The 26,338-nt window shown below is 37.3% G+C and overlaps 1 protein-coding gene across 6 annotated transcripts in view; it reads right to left on the bottom strand.

Moving 5' to 3' along the window:
• Vps52 (vacuolar protein sorting 52) overlaps positions 1–26,338 on the bottom strand; it is a 183,991-nt gene that overhangs the window by 90,876 nt on the left and 66,777 nt on the right. For all 6 annotated transcript variants that reach the window (XM_067145795.2, XM_067145799.2, XM_067145801.2 and 3 more), the window contains 3 exons: positions 22,721–22,874; positions 9,904–10,225; positions 6,953–7,108 (listed from right to left, as the gene is read on the bottom strand). In XM_067145795.2, the coding sequence (XP_067001896.1) occupies positions 6,953–7,108; positions 9,904–10,225; positions 22,721–22,874 (632 nt within the window). The remainder of the gene's footprint in view (positions 1–6,952; positions 7,109–9,903; positions 10,226–22,720; positions 22,875–26,338) is intronic.

Genomic DNA, 26,338 nt, shown 5'->3' with positions numbered 1-26,338 from the left:
CTAAAAATCATAATTTTGCCATGAATAACGGTAAAGTTTCGTAAATCAAGCGGCAGAAAATACGAGTTAAGAGTATACAGATGAGCGGAATCAAAGAGGCCATTAATATAAGGTAAAAGATACAGACAAACCAAATCCAAGTGGCCGTGACAGATAAATGCACTAGTTTCATATTGTTAAAACCAACAGTAGTACCAATCAAACAGTGCACTGGAAAAAAGACACGAAAAGTTTCAAGAGGCTATTAACAGGAAGAAATAGCAGATTTTAAGGAGAGGATTCTAAAATTATTCAGAAATTAAATTGAAATATGAAGTCATAACGCTATACTTCTCGTAAATATATAAAATCCTAGGTGAAATACATCTCCAGGAGATAAAGAAGGTAACAGAGAAAATTAGGACTGCATTAAAGACTGATGAAATTTTATTAGAGAAGACATTCAAAAACCTCCTTAAAGCATTTTAACATACAAATCTGACAATACTTAAGCCATCATTTGTGTCATTGAAACTACAGTAGCGGAACTTACGACCTCATATTCTGCTTATAAGAACGTAGAGATAATACATATAAAGGCTTTATAACTAAGGAGACCATGAAATTAATGATGTCTTTGAATATGTTTCTCATGCATGTCGTGATGGCCTGCTAGACCGAAGATGGGGTTGGCGACTGACAGGAACCCAACCGACTCCTCCCGAGAACAAAAGTCCAGCGAACTTGACTCGGACATGCCACAGATGTAACCCAGAGATGATCATCCCATAGGAAGATGAAACAACAGCAATCCCAGCCCAAAAACACAGGCAGAATAAGGTAAGTTTCAGAAACTTTATTCAAAAAGAGTCATGTTTGTAGCATCTTGTAGTAGCTTGTTGATTGTGTTGTTATAAGGAATAGATCAATATATCTTCGAGAAGTGACTTAACCCTTTGGATGCCGACCCATAATAGGTCATCATATGCATAGAATGCCAAGCATGTTTCAATGGATTGTGCATCACTGTATAAAATATTTTATTTACGTCTCAGTTTAAAAGATATGGAGGTAAAATTTGGTATGTGAGCTTGATATACTCCAAGGAATATAAACATGTAACTTGCATTTCAAAAGACAAAATTTCGTGGAATAATGTGCACAAAAATATTATTATTTTTTATTTAAAAAAAGGAAAAACATATTTTGAAATTAATTAACACATTTTACACTAAACCCAAAGTGACTAAGTGAAGATATTTAATCTTAACTCATATCTGGGATCATATATACCAATTTATGTTGTTAATGTAGGTCTACTTTACAATTTAAAAACTAATTTCCAAAAACATTGAACACATGGAGAGCAAGACACGAACAGTGTAACCTGTCAACGACTGAATATTTTATGAATTTTGGGAGAGTAATAGTTATCATTTGAGAGAACTGTGTCTAGTAGCAGTATTTGTTACTACAGAACAGTTCAGAAGATCAGAACAACATACAAAATCAACTAATAGTGTCAAAAATGAAAGTGTAAAAATCAGATTGAAATATTATATGGGCGGAGCATCAGATTGAGGTAGGCCTACGTGTTTAGGCCCTGCTGTTTGATAAAAATTGTGGGGATGGACAACATTACTTTCAGGGAACATGCATTCAGTCCAAGAATCATCTAATTCACTATCACTGTCATTTTCATTAGCACTGTCACTATAACTCTTTGACATTGCACGAAATGTTGTAAGCCCATTAGCCAACAGCACGGCTACATCATTCTCTGGTGCGCTACCTGAAGACCCCAAAAATATCATAATCAACACTTTCGATAAAATTAGAGTCACTTACATCTTCAAAGCAACCCAAAAGTTCCTCAATTTCTTCCCCCGAATTACGCCTACGTGACGACATGCCTTGTTGTGATAATTGTACTATTTACAACTTTACTACAACCTATATAAATTGCTAGGTAATTATAACTGCAGTAGAAACAATAATAAAATTAATATATTGCGATAAATAACTCAAATGCGTCAATTAGAACGTAAAATTATTGAAAACATGTCACAACAAGCGGACATAAACAAACAAGGAGGCTGCCATATTGGATCATAGATTTCAAGCGCTCACAGATCATATACTCGCAATCGAGGAGTAAACTAGAAAAAATGAAGCTATGTCAGTGCCATCTAATGACATAAGAAGGAATTACAAACATTCTACCTTCTTTCTACTTGATTTGTGACACAATCTAGCGCCTTACTACATAACCACACCACTTATAAGAGGGTGCCGATGGAATCGGCATCCTGGCATTTTTCGTACAGAATGTACATGCCGATGCATCGGCATCTTGGCACTGTAAGAGTTAAATATGTAGTTTTAACGTGAGTGTATTGATATTGCTGTTTAAATGAAGGTTTTAGGTAGTCTTCCAAAACATATAAACACTTCCATGTGTAGGGAATGTTGCATTCGCCAATGAAGTGTTATGCTAACAGTTTTTCAGTTTATTTTCAAAGAGTTATGCCATAAATATTGTGTTCTGATGTATTTGAAGTGCAAAATTGGTGAATATTGAATTGTAGGTTACCAAGACCATAAATAACATCAACTTATTGCCAAACGTGAGTAGATAGAAGTTAAATATGTGAAAATGTTGACAAATGAAATGCATATTGTCAGGAATGGTAGTTGTTGATCCATAAAACATTAATTTATTGAGATATGGAATTATATGAGTCAATCATTACATTGAATAGATTAAATGAAGCTTATATATGCGGCGATATAAAGACATGATGGAAGTATAAGGTAAAGAGTGTGAGTGATATGAATAATAAATATCCTTGAATATATTAGTTGAGGAAGTATAATAAATATGATGACTTATTATACGTAAGAATTATACGTAAGGTTAATTAATGTAAGTTTGTGTAATGCAACGATGGATCAAGATTATATTTGATGCTATTAGCGATGTGATATATGGAATAACCTATATATGTGAATTGATGGCAATTTAATAAGGGATTTACAGGTTGTTAATAGATTATGATCATCAAAAATAATCTTAAATAACCTATTTTTCAGACTATAATGGCAACCTCAAAGAGAATTTTGCATGTTATTTAATATTTAAATGGATTTAAGCTGAAACAGCAGATTACTGATGGCAGATATGATATTAGTGTCTTCATAATGTTAGCTTATCGCTATTAATGAGTTAGGAAGTGTCATCTACTGTATTCCTTGAATACTTACAACCATATGATTGAATTTATGAAGAGATACAATCTAAATATAACCTATGTGCAAACTTGTTGAAACTATCTTGGAGAATATTACATATTTCTTAGGGATTATTTTGAGTATATCTAGTCTTGATTAATAATATACATATTTTTTTATATTATGATAGGTAGCCATTGAAAGCTACAGAGGTGAAACATTTCTTATTCTGCAAATGTTTTTAATAGTAAATATAGTTGCAAACTACATATACAGATAAAACATTTTCCCATAAAGAAACATTCTTGGATCCTTAATGTTAAAAGTTTGTAATATATTAAAACTAGATATTCAGTCAGAACTTGATTTCATGACAGAACTTGATATTCAGCTTGAACTTGGCAACCTGTAGTATCTGATACTTTGTCAGAATTTGATAATTCTTAAGATTTTATTCACACAGAAATTCATTTTATTTTATTCTTATTATTTCATTTAAATAATTTCAAGATAATTAATTGAATTAATTGTTTCCTTAATGTCAACATGAATAATTATACTTTTTTTTATAAGAGGCTGAGAAGATAAGGAATGTAATTCATGACAGGTCAGGATAATTTCATCGAATAATTTCAATCTATGTAGAATTTTAGGAGAAGAATTATATGATATGATGAGGCCTTGGACATTGATAAGATATTTGTTGATTGATGATTGTGAACCGAAAGTTATGATAAACGTAATGACTGCAAGATAATTCTTAGGATAAAATACCAATGTATATATAAAAAATATTGGAAAAAGATTTAGCTCATCTAGACATAGGCCTACTATATTAATTTGAATAAATGTTAGAATTTAATCCATTTTTATAATTTATAAATTATAGAATTAAGATGATTAATTTGATTTAAAACCAATTCTTTATGACATAATGATCCAATCGATGTACACGTATACTGAAAAATAGGAAAGGTAATTCTCAGTCGGATTCATGTTAATAAAACATTTTGATATAACTTATTCCCTGAGATGTTCTTCATCGTTAGTCGTGGATTTTCTTGAATGCCAGCATGTGGCTAATTGGAGGAAAGAAACGGATCCCCAATTTGGTGCCAGAAAAATTGGTTGGCCAGTTAGGTTCACTACGGTGCCTCCAGCTGAAACCCACTGTGTTTTTGTGTTTAATGCTGATTTCTCAGCATGGCTCTCAAGCCCGTCTTAAGCCGTGTGCAGATTTAACAACAACAACTCGCAAAGCCCATTCGAATTCACCCGCAAAGCAATCTAATTGGCTAACTTCAACAACTTATAAAATGAAAACGGTGCGAGATACTTAACTATCTGTTTTTCAAATTATTTATTAGTACAACCAACCATCTAACACTCATATACCAGGTTCATGTTGTTTCTGACTACTGATTATTTGATTTATGCATGAATAATGCCTGGATTCTCAGCCACAGCTATGGAATTTCTCTAGATGGCCAGTAGTTCTACCAAAAATGTGCAAAGATAATTTGGTACAAATGAGGAACATCTCTAAAGAGATGAGGCTGACGTCTAGTGCTTGAAAACAAGCACCAGAAGAAAGAACACCATAGTTACTTCCTAATAAGTGAAAAACCAAGGCGTTGAATAAAATTTGTGTTAATAAAACACTGAAAGCATGTGTTAGGTGTAACTTTCCTCATTTTGATGCTTGCTTTGCAATTTTCTGTGAGCAAATCTGAGTTCCACTGACGGTTATGTGTACTGTGAACAGAATATTCTTATATGAAAATCCACAGCCTGTTTCCAGTCATTCGACTGGGTCAGGAATGGGATGAATGAAGCCCCATCCAGCGGCGAGGATAGGAATTGTGCTGGCTGCCGAAGTCTGTCACACTCCTCTGGGGCAATGATTAATGACTGACAGATGAAATGAATTGATACTGAAGAGTGTTGCTGGAATGAAAGATGACAACGAAAACTGGAATACCCAAAGAAAAACCTGTCCAGCCTCCGCTTTGTCCAGCACAAATCTCACCTGGAGTGACCAGGATTTGAACCATGGAACCCAGCGGTGAGAGGCCGGCGCGCTGCCGCCTGAGCCACGGAGGCTCCCATTCTTCCTATAAAAGGGAACAATTAAATTTATTGATATGGGAGTGCTCATTTTATAACTACTTACAATGTACATTTGTTAAAAAGGAAAAAAAATTGTTGCCTGGTAAAATTTCTGGCAAGTCTCACGTCATTCCTGACCAAGTGCTTAGTGGCTTAGTGGATTGTTAATGCCCCCTACGTTTACACAGGTCATAAAAGAATGAAAAAAATTTGCTTCATATTTATATGAGTGGCAGTCCATATTGAACATACCTATGTGTAAATCTTCATTCTTTGAACTAAAATATAATTTGGGCATAAATGGGTTAATGTAGACCAATGTAATGAGCTCACTGACTTCCAACATATTTCATTTACAGTATTACCAACAGGGTCAAAGTCATGATAGTTTCTTAACTTTCCATTTTCTCTTGAAACCTCTTTCCAAATGACTTGAGTGTATTTTACAATGTTAATAACATCCCATAAATAACTCCACACACAAGATAAAATTTAATCTGAACATCGTTTTGTGTGAATTAACTCCCATGAAAAAAGTCAGGAAAAGCTTTTTCAGAAATTATTCTTCCTGACAGCAGAGTCCCTTCAGCAAAATTTCTAGGACTCATTATAGACCAGAATTTGTCTTGTAATGAGGCTGCAGCAGCAGTCTGAGTACTGCTAACACATAGGAGAACCGTGCCATTTAGCACAATATTATTGTCAAATGGCTTCATCTGATCCTGTGATAAAAAGACTATGCAAATCAGAGTTCACCATATAATTATGATTTGCATTCTTAATAGCTAACACAGAAATATAAACGTGATTTTAGAAATTATACTTCATAAATTGCTAAGCATTCAAAATAGCAAATATATGATTTCATATTAATCTTAAAATAAGTTTTAAGAAGCATATTTATAACTATGATACAGGACAAAACATGCTGCACCAATTACAAACCAGTTAAATTATGGTATAAGTGTCACAAAACATGTTGTTTAAGATATTTATTAGCATACCTGAAAAACTAAAATTAAGATTAAAAAACTAACTACAGTAGTTGTTTTGGGAAGACTATTCTTCTGATAAGGAACATAAGCTCAGGAAATATAGAAAAAATATGTTTAGCAAGTATGTGATATCATCCACATAAGATCGATTACATTTTAATGATTCACATTAAGTAAAATTTGAATTCTGCCCTTCATTACAAGCCGCTACTGCACTGAATGACTGGATGAATATGTCTTCATTTCATAGTTTAGAACAACAAAACAAGAAAAGTGAACAAGCAATGAATTATGGTAACTTTAAAGAAACAAATATGAGAAAACTCAACCAAGAACAATATTCTTGGAACTCTGTTACTCAGTGTTGGAATTAACATGCTGAGGGGATTTCTAAGCTATCTTAACATAAATTCTGGACTATTAAATCTGCTTCTAATGGCTTCCATAAGAACTTCAAACAATGCAAAAATAAAGTAGCCTTTCCAAAAAGTAGCATAGTGGCAAATTAGATCTGTATTTCCATCAAAATGTAATCTAAGAACCCCATTCTATTTATTTCACATTTTCAAAATAAAAGTAACTTAATATATCAAGATGTCTGGTTCCGATACAAGAGTTATCACTGTAATTAAACTTACCACAAGCATGTTCAATGTCTTCCCCAAAATCTTATCAAAGAGCTCCAGTGCTTGTCCTCCTCTTACCATGAAAAATTCTGTGAGGAAAAGGTATTCTCGACAGGCATTATCTACCAGTGCATACTGCTCACTGCGGAACAAGGCTTCAAAGGGATACTGTTGAAAAAATATGTCAGCATATCAACTTTATTATTTTCAAGTATCATCCATGTTTTGATAACATTATGTGTATAACCAATCCAGACCTGGTATCCATTATAATCTACACCATTCTATATACTTCTGCCAGCTTGCAGTTTTTATAATGTCTTCTGCGTATTCAGAGACTTCTTTGGTTCTGTTTTTGGTAACATAATGCCATCAATTGGTTTTTATCAGTATTAGAATAATAAATGAACATCAGCTTCCAAACATTGCTGAATATGTAGGCCTACAGGGTATATCAATCACAGCATTAAGATTTTATAAGCAAACCAACTTTTGCCTACAGCTTCGCATGCATGGAGATTAATTTTGCGGCCATTTATAGAACTCATGAATATTGGAAACTGTATCAAAATGTGCTCAATATTCAAGAAGATGGGTTTTTATTTTTCCTAATTCAGGATAAGACTGAGGTCTGAAAAGGATAAAGGAAGAATGATGTCTATTGATTAGAGAAGGCCAATGATTGAGTTCCAAGCAAAGGTTTGGGGCAATCTGGTATAGAACGGTATTGTACAGGAAACAATAAAAATTGTAAAGCAAATATTTTTTAAGTGCTGCAGTTGGATGAAGAGCCAAGTGGGAAAAAACAGAATGGCTCTAAATTGAAAACACAATGAGACAGGAAAGTAAACTCTCACCTTTACTGTTCACAGTTCCAATGGACGTTACTATGAAGCCAGTAAAAGCAGCAAGTATGAGGTAAAAGAAAGAACAGTGTTTTTGATGATGATATTGTGATTGGAATAAGTCCAAGACTAGCTTGATGCAGGAAATAGGCAGATTGCAACATGAGGAATGAAAATTAGTGGAGAAAAAAAATCTGATGGTTATGTTTATGCGTGTAAGACACAGAGAAGAGAAAAACAAATCTGAGGCAAAGAAAATGAAGCTGTGTTAAAGTAGAAACTTAATGGAGAATTCAAAACTAGATATGGAAATGGCATCAAGAGGATACAACTTGGAAGTAATTTCTATTGCAGAGTAGGCCTACAGAATCTGATATGGAACAAACATATAACTATGAGAGAAAAATAATGTTTGACCCTTTCCGCTCGTGTGTCGACCTGAGGTCGACAGCCGTCACTCAGCGTTACAGCTCGTGTGTCGACCCTGAGTCGACACAATGTTTTGCCGCTCGTTGCTAGGTTACCTGGAATGCCAGGTCTTTTGTACTTCGTTTCGTAAGTGCTGGTCCCTTCCGGAAACTGAAAGAAACCAAATAGGAGTGTTTTAGTTTCTCTTTGCTTGGCGAAATTGCTCCATTTCCTTGACAATGGAAAGCAGTCGCGTGAAGCAACATGGCGGCGCAAAGTCTGACCGAAGCTGAGATTCTTGCGTCTATTTCGGCTGATTGTTTTTATAGTGACCATGAAAATGATGAAAATTTTGAATCTGGCAATGAAAGAGATATATCTATTAGTGATTCAAATGGCGATATTGATATCAGCGTCGCAAGAAATCATGGAGGCGGCGACAGTATTTTGACTCGTCCCGGTCCCAGTGATACAGTGTTGACTTCAAACATACCTTGGAGATCGCGGAGAACGGGTGATGCAGGATTACCCAAATGTCCTTACAGATTAGTCAGTGCATTCATAAATTGTGGCAATAGACTTAAAATAGAACTAGAGTACTGGTAGCTATTTTTTACTGATCAGTTGATAACCTCTATTGTCCATGAGACAAACAAATTTGCCGAAATATAAATTACAGCAAAATACTCCACTTCTGAAGAGATCTATCTGGTTTTCTTGGAAAGCTGTGACATTAGAAGAGCTGAAGGCATTTATTGGTACAATTATCAACATGGGGATGAACAGTAAGGCAAAAATGCAGGATTAATTTAGTGCAGACTGGTTGGATAAGCAAGCAGAGCTCCATCCAAGCATTTGCTTTGAACGCTTCCACACACTAAAGACATGCCGTTAAGAAAGTGAAAAACATGATTTTGTGTCATGTAAATACCATACATTAATTTTGTAGTTTCTTCCTGTATTATTGTTACAACCAGTACTTAACACCAGGTTTTAAAATATGAAGAATGCTGACAGAAATAAATGCGAGTTGGGAGAAATCAGGACTTACAAATAATTCGAGTGGAAAGGGTTAAAGGCATTTTACATACATATTATGACATATGCAGCTGCACGTAATCAGTGAAAAAGAAGGTAAAACTGAACTAAAAGCAGTACAAATGAAATTTGTGAGAAGTATATTCTAGAACACTATGAGAGACATAGTAAGAAATGACAATATACAGGGAGAGGCAAATGTGGGAATATTAAATGAAAAACTGGAGAAAAATAAATTGCCAGGGTTTTGAAATATTAAATGGATGAATGTAGAAAGAATACCAAAGAAATCACAGAATTACAAATGAAAGGAAAGAGCAGGTCTCATTGTATTATGTTCTCTCAACCAGGTATTTTCTTTGTAATAGGGATATCAATCAATCAATCAATCAATCAATCAATCAATCAATCAATCAATCAATCAATCAATCAATCAATCAATCAATCAATGACTGAGATCCTGATTACAAAGAAAATACCTGATTGACAACAAAATGCAACGGGATCTGGACTGGAACATAGTAATGGAAAGCGGATAATGGAGATGAACCATATTTGTTGCAAATCAGACGGATCTGGATAAGGGGAAAAAATATGCTGCAATCTTGAACACAGGAAGCTGGCCTTTATCAATGAACTGTGAAAGTCTACTCAGAATAGGGTATATCTTACTCTGTTATCCTGTTCTTGAGCAGCATGAGGCACAATAATTGGAGCTTCCAGCTGAGTTGTTAAAATATCGCCACGATTTCCAATAGTGAACACAGTATTTTTCTGCTTAAGGGATGTTTTAATGAAAGGGACTCGTGATGCAGTGTCCTCAATACCCATTAGATCTTTCTTACTTGCACTATCCTCATACTGCAGACTTTTTAAACGTTTTGAGTACGTTGAGAAGTAAGAATAATATATCTTACTCATAGTGTCTATGTACTCTTTACGGATCTTCTGGGAAACACTTCGTTCATTGGCGAGAAGAAACTCAAAGAAGAACCTACATAGAAATAAAACCATGATGTAAACAGTAATAAACACATCACATACAAATATAAAATAGATGAAATACTTCTTTCCTTTACATTTTATTTCTTAAAATTTAAGTCAGTAAATGATATCATCTTTGGAAAAATCACAACAGTTTTGTTTCTCTATTATTGCTATGTCTTTTAAAGTTTATAAATTAGCACCATTTCAACAGTAATAACAGTCAGCAGTGTAAACAAGCCAGTTATCTTGAAGTTGGGACACTACTTTGAATAATATGCTATACAGATTTCAACTTCCCCAATGAATGTGAGGAACTTCTGATTCAGCTTGGAGAAATATTATGACAGTAAAACGACACCCATGTGTAGTGAATGCAAATATGTCGTATCCCTAATTAAATGTTTCTGGAAGTACAATATAGTAAACTCACATTTACCACTCAAATTTTGTGGTCTTTTTATAACTGAAATTAATTATTACAATTATACTTCATTACACAGGCCTGCAATGTAAAAACTATTTGAAAAGGAAATGCTGATTTTTAAAGATTCTCATGTGCCAAATTAAGTAAACATAGCTTAATAATTCCATCACCCACCACTTCTTTACAAATTAAAATTTTCAGTTCTACTATCTATAGTAAGGACAAGGATGGAAACCTACTGGTGGATGATGAAGAAACATGTGAATGTTGTAGAGAATATATAAAAGAACTGTACAATGAAAAAGATATCAGACACATAAATGAAGTACTGGAAGAGATAACAGATGAGGACAGTGATAAAATGGGTCCTCCAATAACCAGGCAGGAATATGAGAAAGGTCTGTCAAGCTTAAAAGAGAGAAAGGCAGCAAGTACTGATAATATAACTGCAGAGCATTTGGAAAATGCTGGTTCAAACTTGTATCATTTTAGTGTAATTGCATTAGGTTATGAAACAGGAGAGATCTCAGGTGACTTTAGTAAATGCAGAACAATCACTGTCCCAAAAAGAGGAAATGCTATGGAATGTGGTACTTGTAGAACGATCTCTATCATATCCCATGCCCAGGGGCGTATTCTTCTTGAATGCAAGGCATTCATTGCATGCTTTATGACAAAGCATAGAACTGTCTACAGTATGATTTTAGGTTGTTTCAAGTCAAATATTAACGATTTAATCTCTCAGAAGTTCAAAAGTTCCATGCAACTGTACTAGTTCCGTTGCTTGACGACGTGTGGTGCTGGTGTAGTCTCGCCATCTATTCCACTCTAGAAAGAAAGAGACAGCAAATGGAGAAGTTAACGATGTAAGGCAATCGATCTTAAAATTGCATTCGGTGGCAGACATAGTTCTGAAAATCTCCGAATGATGTCGCTGCAATTGAAACTTGGTCAAACTTTGTCATCTATACTCGTGCTACTCTCTGCCATCTGTTAGCAACTTCGAGAAAGTCAGCATGTCTAAGTTTACAGCGAATGGGACCTACGGATTACCCCCCAGGAATAACCCAACGTGACGAAACTAACGATGCCACTGGGGTGACTTACATCCAGTGCTTGAGTTGTGGCTGACTAGTGAGTTCATTCATTGTGTGTTTTGCTGATTAGTGAGTTCATTCTGTGTGTGCTGTTCCTGTGCTATTCATCGTTTTCGGTGTTTTATTATATTTTGTGTACATGTGGTATTAACGATGGATGAGTCTAATCGTAATCTATGATCTTCATATCCGTATTGACGAACTACACAATTAGAAATAAGAAAGGATTTCCACCTATCAATACTTACTTATTGCTATTTCTAATTGTAGATGAATCTAACATGGATATAACTGTAAATCTGTTTGAAAAGCCATTTACTGACCGTTCGTTTGATGAAAAGATTCAAAGAGTTAAAGCCGGGAGAACTCTCCCTTCCCTCGGAAATTTAAAAACAGAAAACAAGAATTGTGTTCACACGTTCAATCCAGAAATTTACATTAAAACTGTCTGCCTCTGCGGCTCTGAGTCACTAAGCAAATTATTCTGTTGACCTTGCTTATTGTTTGTTGCTGAAAATTCCCCTTGGAACAGCAAGAAACGTGGATATGCAGATCTAAACCATCTGCACACTGCTATTATTAGGCACGAGTAATCACATTGTCACATCCATGCATAGATATCCTTAGGTACCTTTGGTAAAACTAGGAAAGATTTGCAGTTGGATAAACAGAAGCAGGAAAATGTTCTAAGGCACAACAAAGCCGCTAAGAAAAATAGGGACATTCTGAAACAGCTGACTGCGGTGACATGCTTTCTGGGGAAGCAAGAGTTACCATTACGCGGGCACAATCAGGTTAGTAAATCCAACAACAGAGGGAATTACATAGAACTAATAGAATTGTTAGCCGAGTTTGATGAAAAATTAGACAGTCACTTCACAACAGCGAGTGTATTTACAGAACTCTCTCCACACATTCAGAATGATGTAATTCAAAGGATCTGCAACGTAATGACGCTGAAATAAAGATTCAGGTTGGGGAAGCTAAATTCATAGGAATTATGATCAATGAGACTTCTGATGTTTCGAACTTTTCACAATCAATCAATCACCACTGATCTGCATTTAGGGCAGCCGCCCAGGTGGCAGATTCCCTATAGGTGTTTTCCTAGCCTTTTCTTAAATGATCACAAAGAAATTGGAAAATTATTGAACATCTCCCTTGGTAAGTTACTCCAATCCATAACTGCCATTCCTATAAACAAATATTTGCCCTAATTTGTCCTCTTGAACTCCAACTTTATCTTCATATTGTGATCTTTCCTACTTTTAAAGACACCACTCAAACTTATTTGTCTACTGATGTCCTCCCATGCCATCTCTCCACTGACAGCTCGGAACATACCACTTACAAGTATCTCATTTTGGTCCTATTGAAGATACAATAAGTAAAACACTTCCAAGATTAAAATTATTGTGTCCACCTTTTCAATACAAATATATTTTTTAGTGATTAAATTCTACATGAATTTAAAACACTAGTTAGGCCCAATGAAGATCTTTTCTTATATTAACACCTAGGTACTTACAATGATCCCCAAAAGGAACTTTCACCCCATCAACACAGTAATTAAAACTGAGAGGACTTTTCCTATTTGTGAAACTAACAAACTGACTTTTAACCCCGTTTATCATCATACCATTGCCCACCGTCCATCTCACAACACTATCGAGGTCACCTGCAGCCGCTCACAATCTTGTAACTTATTTATTACTCTGTACAGAATAACATCATCAGCAAACAGCCTTATCTCTGATTCCACTTCTTTACACATATCATTGATATATATAAGAAAACATCAAGGTCCAATAATACTACCTTGAGGAATTCCCCTCTTAATTATTACAGGGTCAGATAAAGCTTCGCCTACTCTAATTCTCTGAGTTCTATTTTCTAGAAATATAGCCACCCATTCAGTCACTCTTTTTTCTAGTCCAATAGCACTCATTTTTGCCAGTAGTCTTCCATGATCTACCCTATCAAATGCCTGAGATAGGTCAATACAGTTATTTATTGTCCTCAGATACATTCATAATGGTGATGTCGAAAGATTTGTTGGTTTCTATAATGTGAGTTCTGATAGGACAGCGAATGCATTGGTGAGACTTGCAATTGAGTGTCTGGATAACTTTCACTGCCGTGAAAAATTAGCTGCGCAGACTTTCGATGAAGCGGCTGTGCTTGCAGGTCAGCTGAATGGTGTGCAAGCTAAATTAAAAGAAGTAGTTCCTGAGGCTGTATTCACCCACTGCTACACTCACAAGCTTAATTTAGTCCTCTCTCAAGCCGTGTCATGCACGAAAGAATGTTGTATATTCTTCGCAACGATGAGTGACTTTGCAATATTTTTTAGCAATTCTTCTAAGAGAACTCTGCTGGACAGTATGCTCAAGAAAATGTTTCCTAAACTAGCTCCAAGAAGGTGGAACTATTCTAGCCGTTTAGTACAGACCATCGCGGAGTATTGTGCTCCTCTCCAAGAACTTTACGAAAGTATTTTGGAGGAACCCGGGAACTGGGATAACAATACAATTAATGAGGCAAGCAGGTTTCTCGTGAAGTTAATAGAATTTCAGTTCAATTTTCTTCTGAACGTTTTTAATGAAATATTTTTTTGACTGATGTTACATATAACATCCTTCAATCTAAGACCCTAGACATTGCATATTGCACCAGAGAAGTGAATTCTTTAGAAACTAAAGTATCTATAATGTGAAACAGTGGATTTGCTAACATCTGGGACAGAACATAAGAGAAATTTGATCCACCAACGAAGAGAAAAAAGGAAGAAACTTCATTTTCAATTAAAGATGAGTATAGGATGGTTTACCTGGAAATACTAGGTACATGATATTATTCTAGCACAGAATATCGCTTGTGTTCATTAAGAGATCTGTCCTTCATTGATACACTTGATTGTAAGAAATTTTCATTTTTTTCTGGTGTTTTTCCTGAAGAGCAATTAAGTAAATTGGTTGAAGTTTATGGAAAATATTTTGATATAGTATGACTGAAATCCGAATTGACGTCAATGTTCACTTCTGAACACTTCAAAGACAAGACTGTGGCTCAAATCCAGTAATTCCTATTGACCAGTGGTCTCCACAGCGGTCTTCCCGAGCTTTATAAGTTGTGCACATTAATTACAACTATTCCCGCTACATCATCACCTGTAGAACGTCCTTTCTCGGCCCTAAAGCGAATAAAATCTTTCGTCCGCAATTCTCTAAGTCAAAGTCGTCTCTCTGCATTAGGAATGATGTCTATAGAGAAGGATCTTCTTGTTGAGATGAAAACACGTGAGGACTTCTACAGAGACATCACCAAGGAATTCTGCAAAAAAAAAACTACAGGGTTGAGTTCACCTACATGTAATTAGGGTGAGTAAAATTGAAATGTACTTAATACATTGTGTTACTGCATGGTTACTAGGTGTATGCCTCAGTGGGGATTCCAGGATACGCCACTGCCCATGCCTCAAAAGTACTCTTAAATATAATAAAGAACAGGATGAAATTTAAGATAGAGCAGTACATAGATGATGATCAATTTGGTTTTAGACAAGGCAAAGGAACGGGAGAAACAATCCTCGCATTAAGAATGATACTGGAAAGAAGACATAATGACTTCCTAGTAAACGTCTTTGAAGAAAAAATACTAGGACAGAAAGGAAGAGGATGACCAAGGAAGACATACTTTGAGGATGTGATAAACTTGATGGAATGTAAAAACTACAAAGAAGTGAAGAGAACGGCAGGGCTGAGAGGAGAATGGTTGCAGCGACAAGACTTAGCCTTTAGTGTATGATGAGGACTATCTATAGAAACTCTGAGTTATGTGAACAAAGCAAAATTTTATTTATAACATTTTAAAAATGTTTCATAATATTCGTGGGATTGGGTTCCTTATGATCGCAGATCATATTATATCTAGGCCTAATAATATTAATAAGCATATTAACAAAATTAGTACTGGAGAATGTAGATATGCTCTGATATTTTTGCTGTTGAATGGAGTTTCTGTGGTCAGTCATGCAGACATAAAATTAGGAATATGGATGTCAGAGAAGAGATGCCGAAGGGGCTGTCAAAGACAGAGTTGCATAAAACTCAAGTGGTTTAGAGATGTGGAGAGGATGAGAGAGAGCTGAACACAAAGACAACACACTACACTTGTTTGTTTACCACAATCCCAATTCTTTCCATGCCAGGCTCATTTTCTATGATACCAGTGTGAATCACTATATAATTAACACTACAAAAATCACCACTTTCAGGCCATCTCATTTCAGCCACCCCCATCACGTCAACTCACATCCTTTCCATGTCCAATTTTAGGTTATCTAGTTTGACACCCTATAACAAAGTTCCTATATTGCTATACGTATATGGGTGTTAAATTTATCATCGTTTGAAGTAAATGTTTGAGCTGTCACCATCCGAACGTCCGATCGTGGGACTAATCCGGAACATTTCACAAAAGCACTATTCATCAAAACGTTGAATGGCTGGTTCTTGGGAAATCTAGGGGATCCTTAATGCGGTGGTTTCCCCTTGCCTTTCACATTCTATCTTGTTGATTTCATATCCTAAGAGCATGGGTGTGCACTGGACCTCTACCTGATCAATTACCCTCCTAAGAGGTTACTGACACTTGGAAGAGGGGGCCACTTATACCAGTGGTCACTTGGTTAGACACAGTGTAACGTCATACCCAGGACTAACCTGTCAGTGGACAAAATGTATATATTTATCTGTGTGATTATCAATTGAGTAATCATACATACATACATACATCATTATAGACTGTTATGCCTTTCAGCAAGCAAGTCTGCAAGCCCCTGAGAATTTACTAAACGTCACCACAATCCTCGATTTGCAACTAGTGTTGTCACCTCATTTAGTTCTATACCTCTTATCTTTAAACCGTTAGAAACCGAGTCTAACCATCGTCGTCTTGGTCTCCCTCTACTTCTCTTACCCTCCATAACAGAGTCCATTATTCTCCTAGGTAACCTATCCTCCTCCATTCGCCTCACATGACCCAACCACCGAAGCTGGTTTATGCGTACAGCTTCATCCATCGAGTTAATTCCTAAATTAGCCTTTATCTCCTCATTCCGAGTACCCTCCTGCCATTGTTCCCACCTGTTTGTACCAACAATCATTCTTGCTACTTTCATGTCTGTTACTTCTAACTTATGAATAAGATATCCTGAGTTCAGCCAGCTTTCGCTCCTGTAAAGTAAAGTTGGTCTGAAAAAAGACCGATGTAAAGATAGTTTCGTCTGGGAGCTGACTTCCTTCTTACAGAATACTGCTGATCGCAACTGCGAGCTCACTGCATTAGCTTTACTACATCTTGATTCAATCTCACTTACTATATTACCATCCTGGGAGAACACACAACCTAAATACTTGAAATTATCGACCTGTTCTAGCTTTGTATCACCAATTTGACATTCAATTCTGTTGAATTTCTTACCTACTGACATCAATTTAGTCTTCGAGAGGCTAATTTTCATACCATACTCATTGCACCTATTTTCAAGTTCCAAGATATTAGACTGCAGGCTTTCGGCACAGTCTGCCATTAAGACCAAGTCGTCAGCATAGGCCAAACTGCTTACTACATTTCCACCTAACTGAATCCCTCCCTGCCATTTTATACCCTTCAGCAGATGATCCATGTAAACTACGAACAGCAAAAGTGAAAGATTACAGCCTTACTCCTGTAAGTACCCTGAACCAAGAACTCATTCTACCATCAATTCTCACTGAAGCCCAACTGTCAAAATAAATACCTTTGATTGATTTTAATAATCTACCTTTAATTCCATAGTCCCCCAGTATGGCGAACATCTTTTCCCTCGGTACCCTGTCATATGCTTTCTCTAGATCTACGAAACATAAACACAACTGCCTATTCTTCTCATAGCATTTTTCAATTACCTGGCGCATACTGAAAATCTGATCCTGACAGCCTCTCTGTGGTCTGAAACCACACTGGTTTTCATCCAACTTCCTCTTAACGACTGATCGCACCCTCCCTTCCAAGATGCCAGTGAATACTTTGCCTGGTATACTAATCAAAGAGATACCTTGATAGTTGTTGCAATCCTTCCTGTTCCCTTGCTTATAGATAGGAGCAATTACTGCTTTTGTCCAATCTGAAGGTACCTTACCAACACTCCACGCTAATTTTACTACTTTATGAAGCCATTTCATCCCTGCCTTCCCACTATACTTCACCATTTCAGGTCTAATTTCATCTATTCCTGCTGCCTTATGACTATGGAGTTTATTTACTATCCTTTCCACTTCCTCAAGCATAATTTCACCAACATCATTTTCCTCCTCCCCATGAGCTTGGCTGTTTGCAACACCACCATGATGATTTCCTTTTACATTGAGAAGATGTTCAAAATATTCCCTCCACCTCTCCAGTGATTCCCTGGGATCTATTATGAGTTCACCTGAATTACTCAAAACACTCTTCATTTCCTTTTTTCCTCCCTTCCTAAGATTCTTTATTACTGTCCAGAAAGGTTTCCCTGCTGCTTGACCTAGCCTTTCCAGGTTATTACCAAAATCTTCCCATGACTTCTTTTTGGATTCAACAACTATTTGTTTCGCTCTGTTTCTTTCATCTACGTACCAATCCCTGTCTGCCTCAGCCCTTGTTTGGAGCCATTTCTGATAAGCCTTCTTTTTACGTTTACAGGCTGCTCTCACTTCATCATTCCACCAAGATGTTCGCCTTTTCCCATCTTTACACACAGTTGTTCCTAGGCATTCCCTTGCTGTTTCTACTACAGCATCCCTGTATGCCACCCATTCACTTTCTATATCCTGAACCTGCTTACTGTCTACTGTTCGAAACTTCTCACTAATAATATCCATGTACTTATCTAATTTCCTCGTCCTGGAGACTTTCTACCCTTATTCGTTTGCAGACAGATTTCACTTTCTCTACCCTAGGCCTAGAGATACTTAGTTCACTACAGATCAGATAGTGGTCTGTATCATCGAAACCTCGTACATTCCTAACAGATTTCCTGAATTCAAAGTCTGTTAAGATATAATCTATCATGGATCTGGTACTCCTAGCCTCCCATGTGTAGCGGTGAATAGCCTTATGCTTGAAGAATGTATTCGTAACAGCTAAACCCATACTAGCACAGAAGTCCAGCAAACGCTTCCCATTCCCATTAGCTTCCATATCTTCCCCACATTTACCAATCACCCTTTCCTATCCTTCAGTTCTATTCCCAACTCTCGCATTGAAATCGCCCATTAGCACTATTCTATCCTTGCTGTTGACCCTGACCACGATGTCACTCAATGCTTCATAAAACTTGTCAACTTCATCCTCATCTACACCCTCACATGGTGAATACACGGACACAATTCTTGTCCTAATTCCTCCCACTGACAAATCTACCCACATCATTCGCTCATTTACATGCCTAACAGAAACTATGTTGCATGCAATGGTATTCCTGATAAAAAGCCCTACCCCAGACACCCGTCAAGTACACCATATAATCTATCTCTTCCTCATTATCTCCCCTTACCCGAATATCACTTACTCCTAGCACATCCAGATGCATCCTCTTTGCTGACTCAGCCAGTTCTACCTTCTTTCTTCCATAAGCCCCATTAATATTGATAGCTCCCCATCGAATTCCATTTCGTTCGCCAAGTTGTTTCCAAGGAGTCCCTTGCCTGTCAAATGGGAGTGGGACTCCATTACTCCCATAGGTCTGAGGCTTGCTTAAAGTGTTCTGAGCTCGGTAAATTCATGAAGCAGGATGCTGCCCTACTTGCACATAGTCCAAGTGAGGATCTCTCCTCAGAATATGTCCGAGATGCCCACTCCCATTCCATAACAACTGGTATCCCGACTCTCAGGACCACTTACTAGGCCACTCAGCCGTTGCCCATGGTTCACAAACTAGGACGTGACTACAATAACCCACAAACATGAACCATCAATCAGCTGATGAAAAATCTTGCTGTATAAGTTGCATTTTACAACAGTGGTTTACAGCAATCAGAGTCAACATTTACAGTGAAAAACCAGTATTCTCTATATTAAAACATTATTAAATTATGAACTATATATCAAAAGACAGCACACCTTAAATAAGGTTAAATTTATTCACAATGACGACACTGGAATAAATCATCTATGGCCTGTTGTTAAACCTAACATCTTCTGTTACAATAAAACATTTATTCACATTATTATAAACAGAATTAAGAAATTAAATAAAATATATACAATTCTACAAACCTTAGGCCTAAATGAGGTTAGTGTTATGATAATGTCACCTGTCTATAGCTTAATTTGCACCAGATGACATAATAAAACCAGATGTTAAAAACACAGTTAACAAAACTGGCAGATATGAGATAAATTGTGTTCTAATGTCTCTGTTGTTGGAGATTGGTATGGTTCATAATGAGTGAGAATGTTTTCAAGGTTAGGTGGGGATCTGAAAAGGACGTGGGGCTTCTTTTCTCATCCTCACCCCACACCCAGGATCTTCTTCCAAACTCATTATGAACCATACCAACCTCTACCCAATTCTGGCTCTTTCCCCTGTGAATACAGCTGCTGTAAGACCTGCTGTTTACATGCATCACTTTTAACAACAGCATAACCAACAAGTCTTACACCATACAAGGTCATCATGACTGTACTTCATCCATCAATCAATCAATCAATCAATCAATCAATCAATCAATCAATCAATCAATCAATCAATACTGATCTGCATTTAGGGGAGTCGCCCAGGTGGCAGATTCCCTACCTGTTGCTTTCCTAGCCTTTTCCTAAATGATTTCAAAGAAATTGGAAATTTATTGAACATCTCCCTTGGTAAGTTAATCCAATCCCTAACTCCCCTTCCTATAAATGAATATTTGCCCCAGTTTGTCCTCTTGAATTCCAACTTTATCTTCATATTGTGATCTTTTCTACCTTTATAAACGCCATTCAAACTTATTCATCTACTAATGTCATTCCACGCCATCTCTCCGCTGACAGCTCGGAACATATCACTTAGTCGAGCAGCTCTTCTTCTTTCTCTCAATTCTTCCCAACCCAAACTTTGCAACATTTTTGTAACGCTACTCTTTTGTCGGAAATCACCCAGAACAAATCGAGCTGCTTTTCTTTGGAATTTTTCCAGTTCTTGAATCAGGTAATCCTGGTGAGGGTCCCATACACTGGAACCATACTCTAGTTGGGGGTCTTACCAGAGACTTATATGCACTCTCCTTTACATCCTTACTACAACCCCTAAACACCCTCATAACCATGTGCAGAGATCTGTACCCTTTATTTACAATCCCATTTATGTGATTACCCCAATGAAGATCCTTCCTTATATTAACACCTAGATACTTACAATGATCCCCAAAAGGAACTTTCACCCCATCAACGCAGTAATTAAAACTGAGAGGACTTTTCCTATTTGTGAAACTGACAACCTGACTTATCTACCAGCTTCAGTGCAGACTCTGCCCAGCTTTCTACAATGGCTTAACTGGCAATACACGAGCTAACGGTATATGCAGCCACTGCAGTACCTGAAAAAAACCCAAAACAGATCTTCCTCTCTCCACTCACACCAAACTCCATCAAAACACATCTGATGAATGTTTCACAATTAAAGTTCTCAAACACTTGCCTCCTACCTCCCACCCTCTCACCCTTAGAGATTCCAAAATGGGACATCAGCTGGTGCTCAGTCCAGAGAAGCACCCAGCCTTAACATAGTTAACTCCTCCCTTTTTCCATTCTCTTATCCGTTTGTCCCCCACGCCCTTCACCTCACACAGTGTCTACTTGCCAACAACGACTATCTTCATTCTATCCTCCACTGACGAAGGCTGCAGCCGAAAATTTTGAAGCCATATTTTTCTTGTATGTGTACTCTACCAATGCAGTCTTACATGGTAAGTTGCTGCTCTCCATCTGTATCCTAGATGTAGATACGAGGGGGGATCAAATATAAACAGGATTTTATTTTTTATATTCATTTATTGAAAAACACAAGGCAATTACAATTTATTTTTCCACATAATTTCCTGCTTCGGAAATGCATTTGTCCCAGCATATGGGCAGCTTTTTGATGCCCTTATCATAAAAAGAACAGGGCCGTGCCACCAGCCAGATGCGCACGAAGTCTTCCACACTCTCGTCATCTTCAAATCGTTGCCCTCCTAGAGCTTCTTTAAGCGGTGCGAACAAATGGAAATCGCAGGGTGATAAGTCCGGGCTGTAAGGAGGATGATCAAGTGTAGTCCTGTGCATTCTCTGTAGCCTGGAGACAGTTCAAGCTGCAGTTGGGGCCACGCATTGTCGAATTGGTTGGTCTCGTCTTTTGTGGCGATATGCAATCCTCGCCTTGTTCAACAGCTCGTAGTAGTAAGCAGCACTGATTGTGCGTCGCTCATGCAAAAAATCAATCAGAAAAATGCCTCGCTAATAAAAAAAAAATGGTTGCAAGAACCTTTCCAGCTGACAGTCGAGTCTTGGCTTTCACTGGTGCTGCCTCCCCTTTCCTCCGCCACTATTTACACACATGCATCCTTGACAATGTTTGATCACCTAACTGTGCAGTCAATCTCTGGCAAATTTCTGCCTCTGTAATTCCTTCGCGAGCAAGAAATTTTATAATTATGTTTTGCGCGGTGGAGGAATGCAAGTGTTGCTCGGACATCATAAGCATTACTGACAAAACGGCGGTAAATATCTAACAGCATGCTCTCCCCACTCCTAACAGTCCCGCCTAAGCATAGCAGAAGCGCGAGCCAGTCCTAGCAACTGTTGATGTTCAGGAACAAAAATCCTGTTTATATTTGATCAACCTTTGTATATTTCACTCCTGCTAGCTTCTTTCTTACCTGGTCATTAAAGTTTTCAGTTACCCAATGTACGACTCAATCATGCCCTCAATAGTACTCACTTATATTTCAGCATTGTATTCTGTGGAACTTGGTAGTTTGATAAGGGCTTGCGAAACTTGTAGATCTGCTCAAGTAAATATATTTCAATTTTACTCACAGCATGAATTTTTAACTTGTCCAAAACATCTCTCACGTCATTGCAAGCCTTGACATCTAAAAGTTAAAAATAAAATAAATAAGTCAAAAATTAATCTTGGTAATTAATTACAAATTTTGCAGACAAATTTATTCAATGACACAATGAAATCACATAAAATTAGCATGAATGAAATATAAATGGCATAATACAGAAAGAAAAAACATTTCACAAAGGATAGACACAGAAGTTGGCTTATGAGGCTAATTTGGATAGTACTTATACATTTCTTTTCCCTTTCTAATTTCAATGGGTTTTTCTTAAATCATCTTCCATTTTTCCATTCTTATAATGGTTATATTATTCTAAATCTAAGTTCTCCTTCTTCATTCCTTACTTCTCACCTAGTATTAAATATTAATCATCACAACACGTTTATCCTAATAGGAAAAACACAATGATCAGTATGGGAAGAGGGATATACAGAAAGAAAACACAAAAGGGATGAGGACAATTTCCACATCTTCATACACTGCCATCTAAATTGGCTCTCTCCTCATCTTCTAAATCCATTTCTTCACAGCCCTCAACAACCTCGTTTCTGCTTCCCAGTTTCATCAGAAGGGTGGGTTTCAACACTCATCGAGGAGCCATTTTGAAAGATTTTCAGTCTTGATGTTGAAAGTGCAGAATAAGAAGAAAGCCAGATAAACAAAGGCAAAAGGAAAAGACAAAAAGATAAAAATGAGTACAGATGGTAAAAGAATAGGAACACAGGACAAACACAAAACAAGGAGAGGAACCCCGTTGGGTTTGTCCTGTGTTTTTCCTTTGTTTACCCAGCTTTCTTCTGATCCTACACTTCCTGCATCAATACCGAAAATCTGTTAAAATGGTCTCTCAATCAGTGGTGAAGCCAACCCTCCCGATGAAGCTGGGAAGTAGAAATGAGCTTGTCAGGATCCAAGAAAAAATGGATGCAGATGATGTGGAGAGAGCCATTCCGTAGACTGCAGTGTATTAAGATGTGGAGATAAACGTTTTCTTTCTTTCTACTTTACCCTCTGCCAGCCCCGCAGTGTAGGGGTAGCGTGCCTGCCTCTTACCCAGAGGCCCCAGGTTCGATTCCCGGCCAGGTCAGGGATTTTTACCCGCATCTGAGGGCTGGTTCGAGGTCCACTCAACCTACGTGATTACAATCAGGGAGCTATCTGACGGTGAGATGGCGGCCCCGGTCTAGAAAGCCAAGAATAATGGCCGAGAGGATCCGTCGCACTGACCACGACACCTCGTAATCTGCAGGCCTTCGGGCTGAGCAGCAGTTGCTTGGTAGGCCACGGTCCTTCGGGGCTGTTGCGCCATGGGGTTTGGTTTGGTTTGGTTTTTACCCTCTTCCCAAGCTGACCTGTAGTTGTGTTCTTCCTATTAAGTGTTCCTTTCATTGTTCCTTTCATTGTTCCTGTCTTTATATGACCTTTTCACGTATGGAACACCTTGAGGTAGATAACCAGTAATAATACACGTTATTTTTCAAGTACCACATCAGCTAAGGAGTCGGAATGAATCAGGCACAGGCTACATGACGACTGACTTGAGGTCAGGGGAAAGCTTAGGCTGTGGATAGGCGAGATAGGAGTAGCCAATGAGAAAGCTTTATTTGAACGACCACATGACACAATGACGTACACATCGTCCAATCCTGATGTAGTGACAATCTAATACAGCTGATAATAATCACATGCTTTACAATCGTAAGTTCTAGAAATAAATATGAAAATTGTAACAGAATATATTACAGACCTGTATTGCATTTGTCTGTTTTTTATTTTATTTTTTTGATAGTGGCTTTACGTCGCACTGACACAGATAGGTCTTATGGCGTTTTGGCGACAATGGGATAGGAAAGGGCTAGGAGTTGGAAGGAAGCGGCCGTGGCCTTAAGGTACAACCCCAGCATTTGCCTGATGTGAAAATGGGAAACCACGGAAAACCATCTTCAGGGCTGCCGACAGTGAGATTTGAACCCACTATCTCCCGGATCAAGCTCACAGCTGCGTGCTCCTAACCGCACGGCCAACTTGCTCGGTACACTTGTCTGTTCCTACTTACAGTACATTTACCCTATGTTAGATATAGTGGTCTACATAATTAAAATTACAATTCTGTCTGTACACTTCATATTTTTACCTCATGCTTCACTTTTATCTTGCATTACATACGAAGGGAGGTCAATATATAATGCAACACATTTTTTTCTAACCGCAGGTTGGTTTCATTGAGGATTCAAATATACCATGTTATTCCCCAATCCTTTCGCTACAATACCCCATCTCTGTTCAATGTTATGGCCTTACATCACTATAATGTGAGAGCCCGTATGCCTGCATGGTACCATTCGATTACTCAATGTCGGAGCCAACATCATGCTGCATCGATAACTTTCCCATCACTCATGCAGTGCTTCCCGTGGAGTGAATCCTTCATTGAGCCAAACAGATGGAAGTCAGAAGATGCACGATTCAGGCTGTAGGGCGGATGAGGAAGAACAGTCACCGAAGTTTTGTGAGTTCCTTTCGAGTGTGATGTCTTGCGTTGTCGTGGAGAAGGAGAAGTTCATATGCATATTTGTGGCTATGAACATGCTGAAGTTGTTTCTTCAATTTCTTTAGAGTAGCTCAAAACACTTCAGAGTTGATGGTTTCATCACGAGAGAGGACATCGAACAGAATAGGGCCTTCAGAGTCCAGAACACCATAGCCATGACTTTACCAACTGAGGGTATGATTTTGAACTTTTTCTTCGTGGGAGAGTTGGTGTGGTACCACTCCATGGAGTGCCATTTTGTTTCCGGTTCGAAGTGATGAATCCATGTTTCATCGCTTGTGACAACGTTTGACAAGAAGTTGTCACCTTCAGCCTCATAACGAACAAGCAATTCCACACAGATGTTTCTTCTTTGCTCTTTATGGTCTTTTGCTAGGTAAACTCTTTCAAGATTAAAAATATTGTGTCCACCTATTCAATACAAATATATATTTTTAGTGGTTAAATTCTACATGAATTAAATACACCAGTTAGGGACATGTTTCGCCCTAGTTATGGGCATCTTCAGCCTATATTAAACTTAAGGTCAAGGATTAAAACTATAACATTGGAACTTATAGTAAACTAACTTGATCTAAATACAATTGTCTTATGCTATTTACATAGTTTACAATAGTTTACAATATGTACAATATGTGCATTAACTTTGCCAGAATTTATGAACAATGAATTAACTTATTTTATTATGACTAGACTTCCAATTGTGGATTGGATTGATCAAGGTGTGAATTGGGGTTTCTCAAATTGTATTGACTAGAATTTATTACTGCGCGAGTTGGGGTTTCTTCAACTGTTCGTAAGAACTTTTACAAAACCGGAATCTTGGTTAAAATTGTTAATATTCAATTTATAGTCCACATGTAGTTGGAATGAATTCCTTTCCAACGGAGACAACATTTGGGCCAAAAATAAATGAACCTTATAAAATTGTAAATTT

This window comes from Anabrus simplex, chromosome 4, assembly GCF_040414725.1.
Source record: "Anabrus simplex isolate iqAnaSimp1 chromosome 4, ASM4041472v1, whole genome shotgun sequence".
NCBI lineage: Eukaryota > Metazoa > Arthropoda > Insecta > Orthoptera > Tettigoniidae > Anabrus > Anabrus simplex.
The sequence above is the reverse complement of the archived record's forward strand: the minus strand, read 5'-3'. Positions and strand labels throughout refer to the sequence as shown.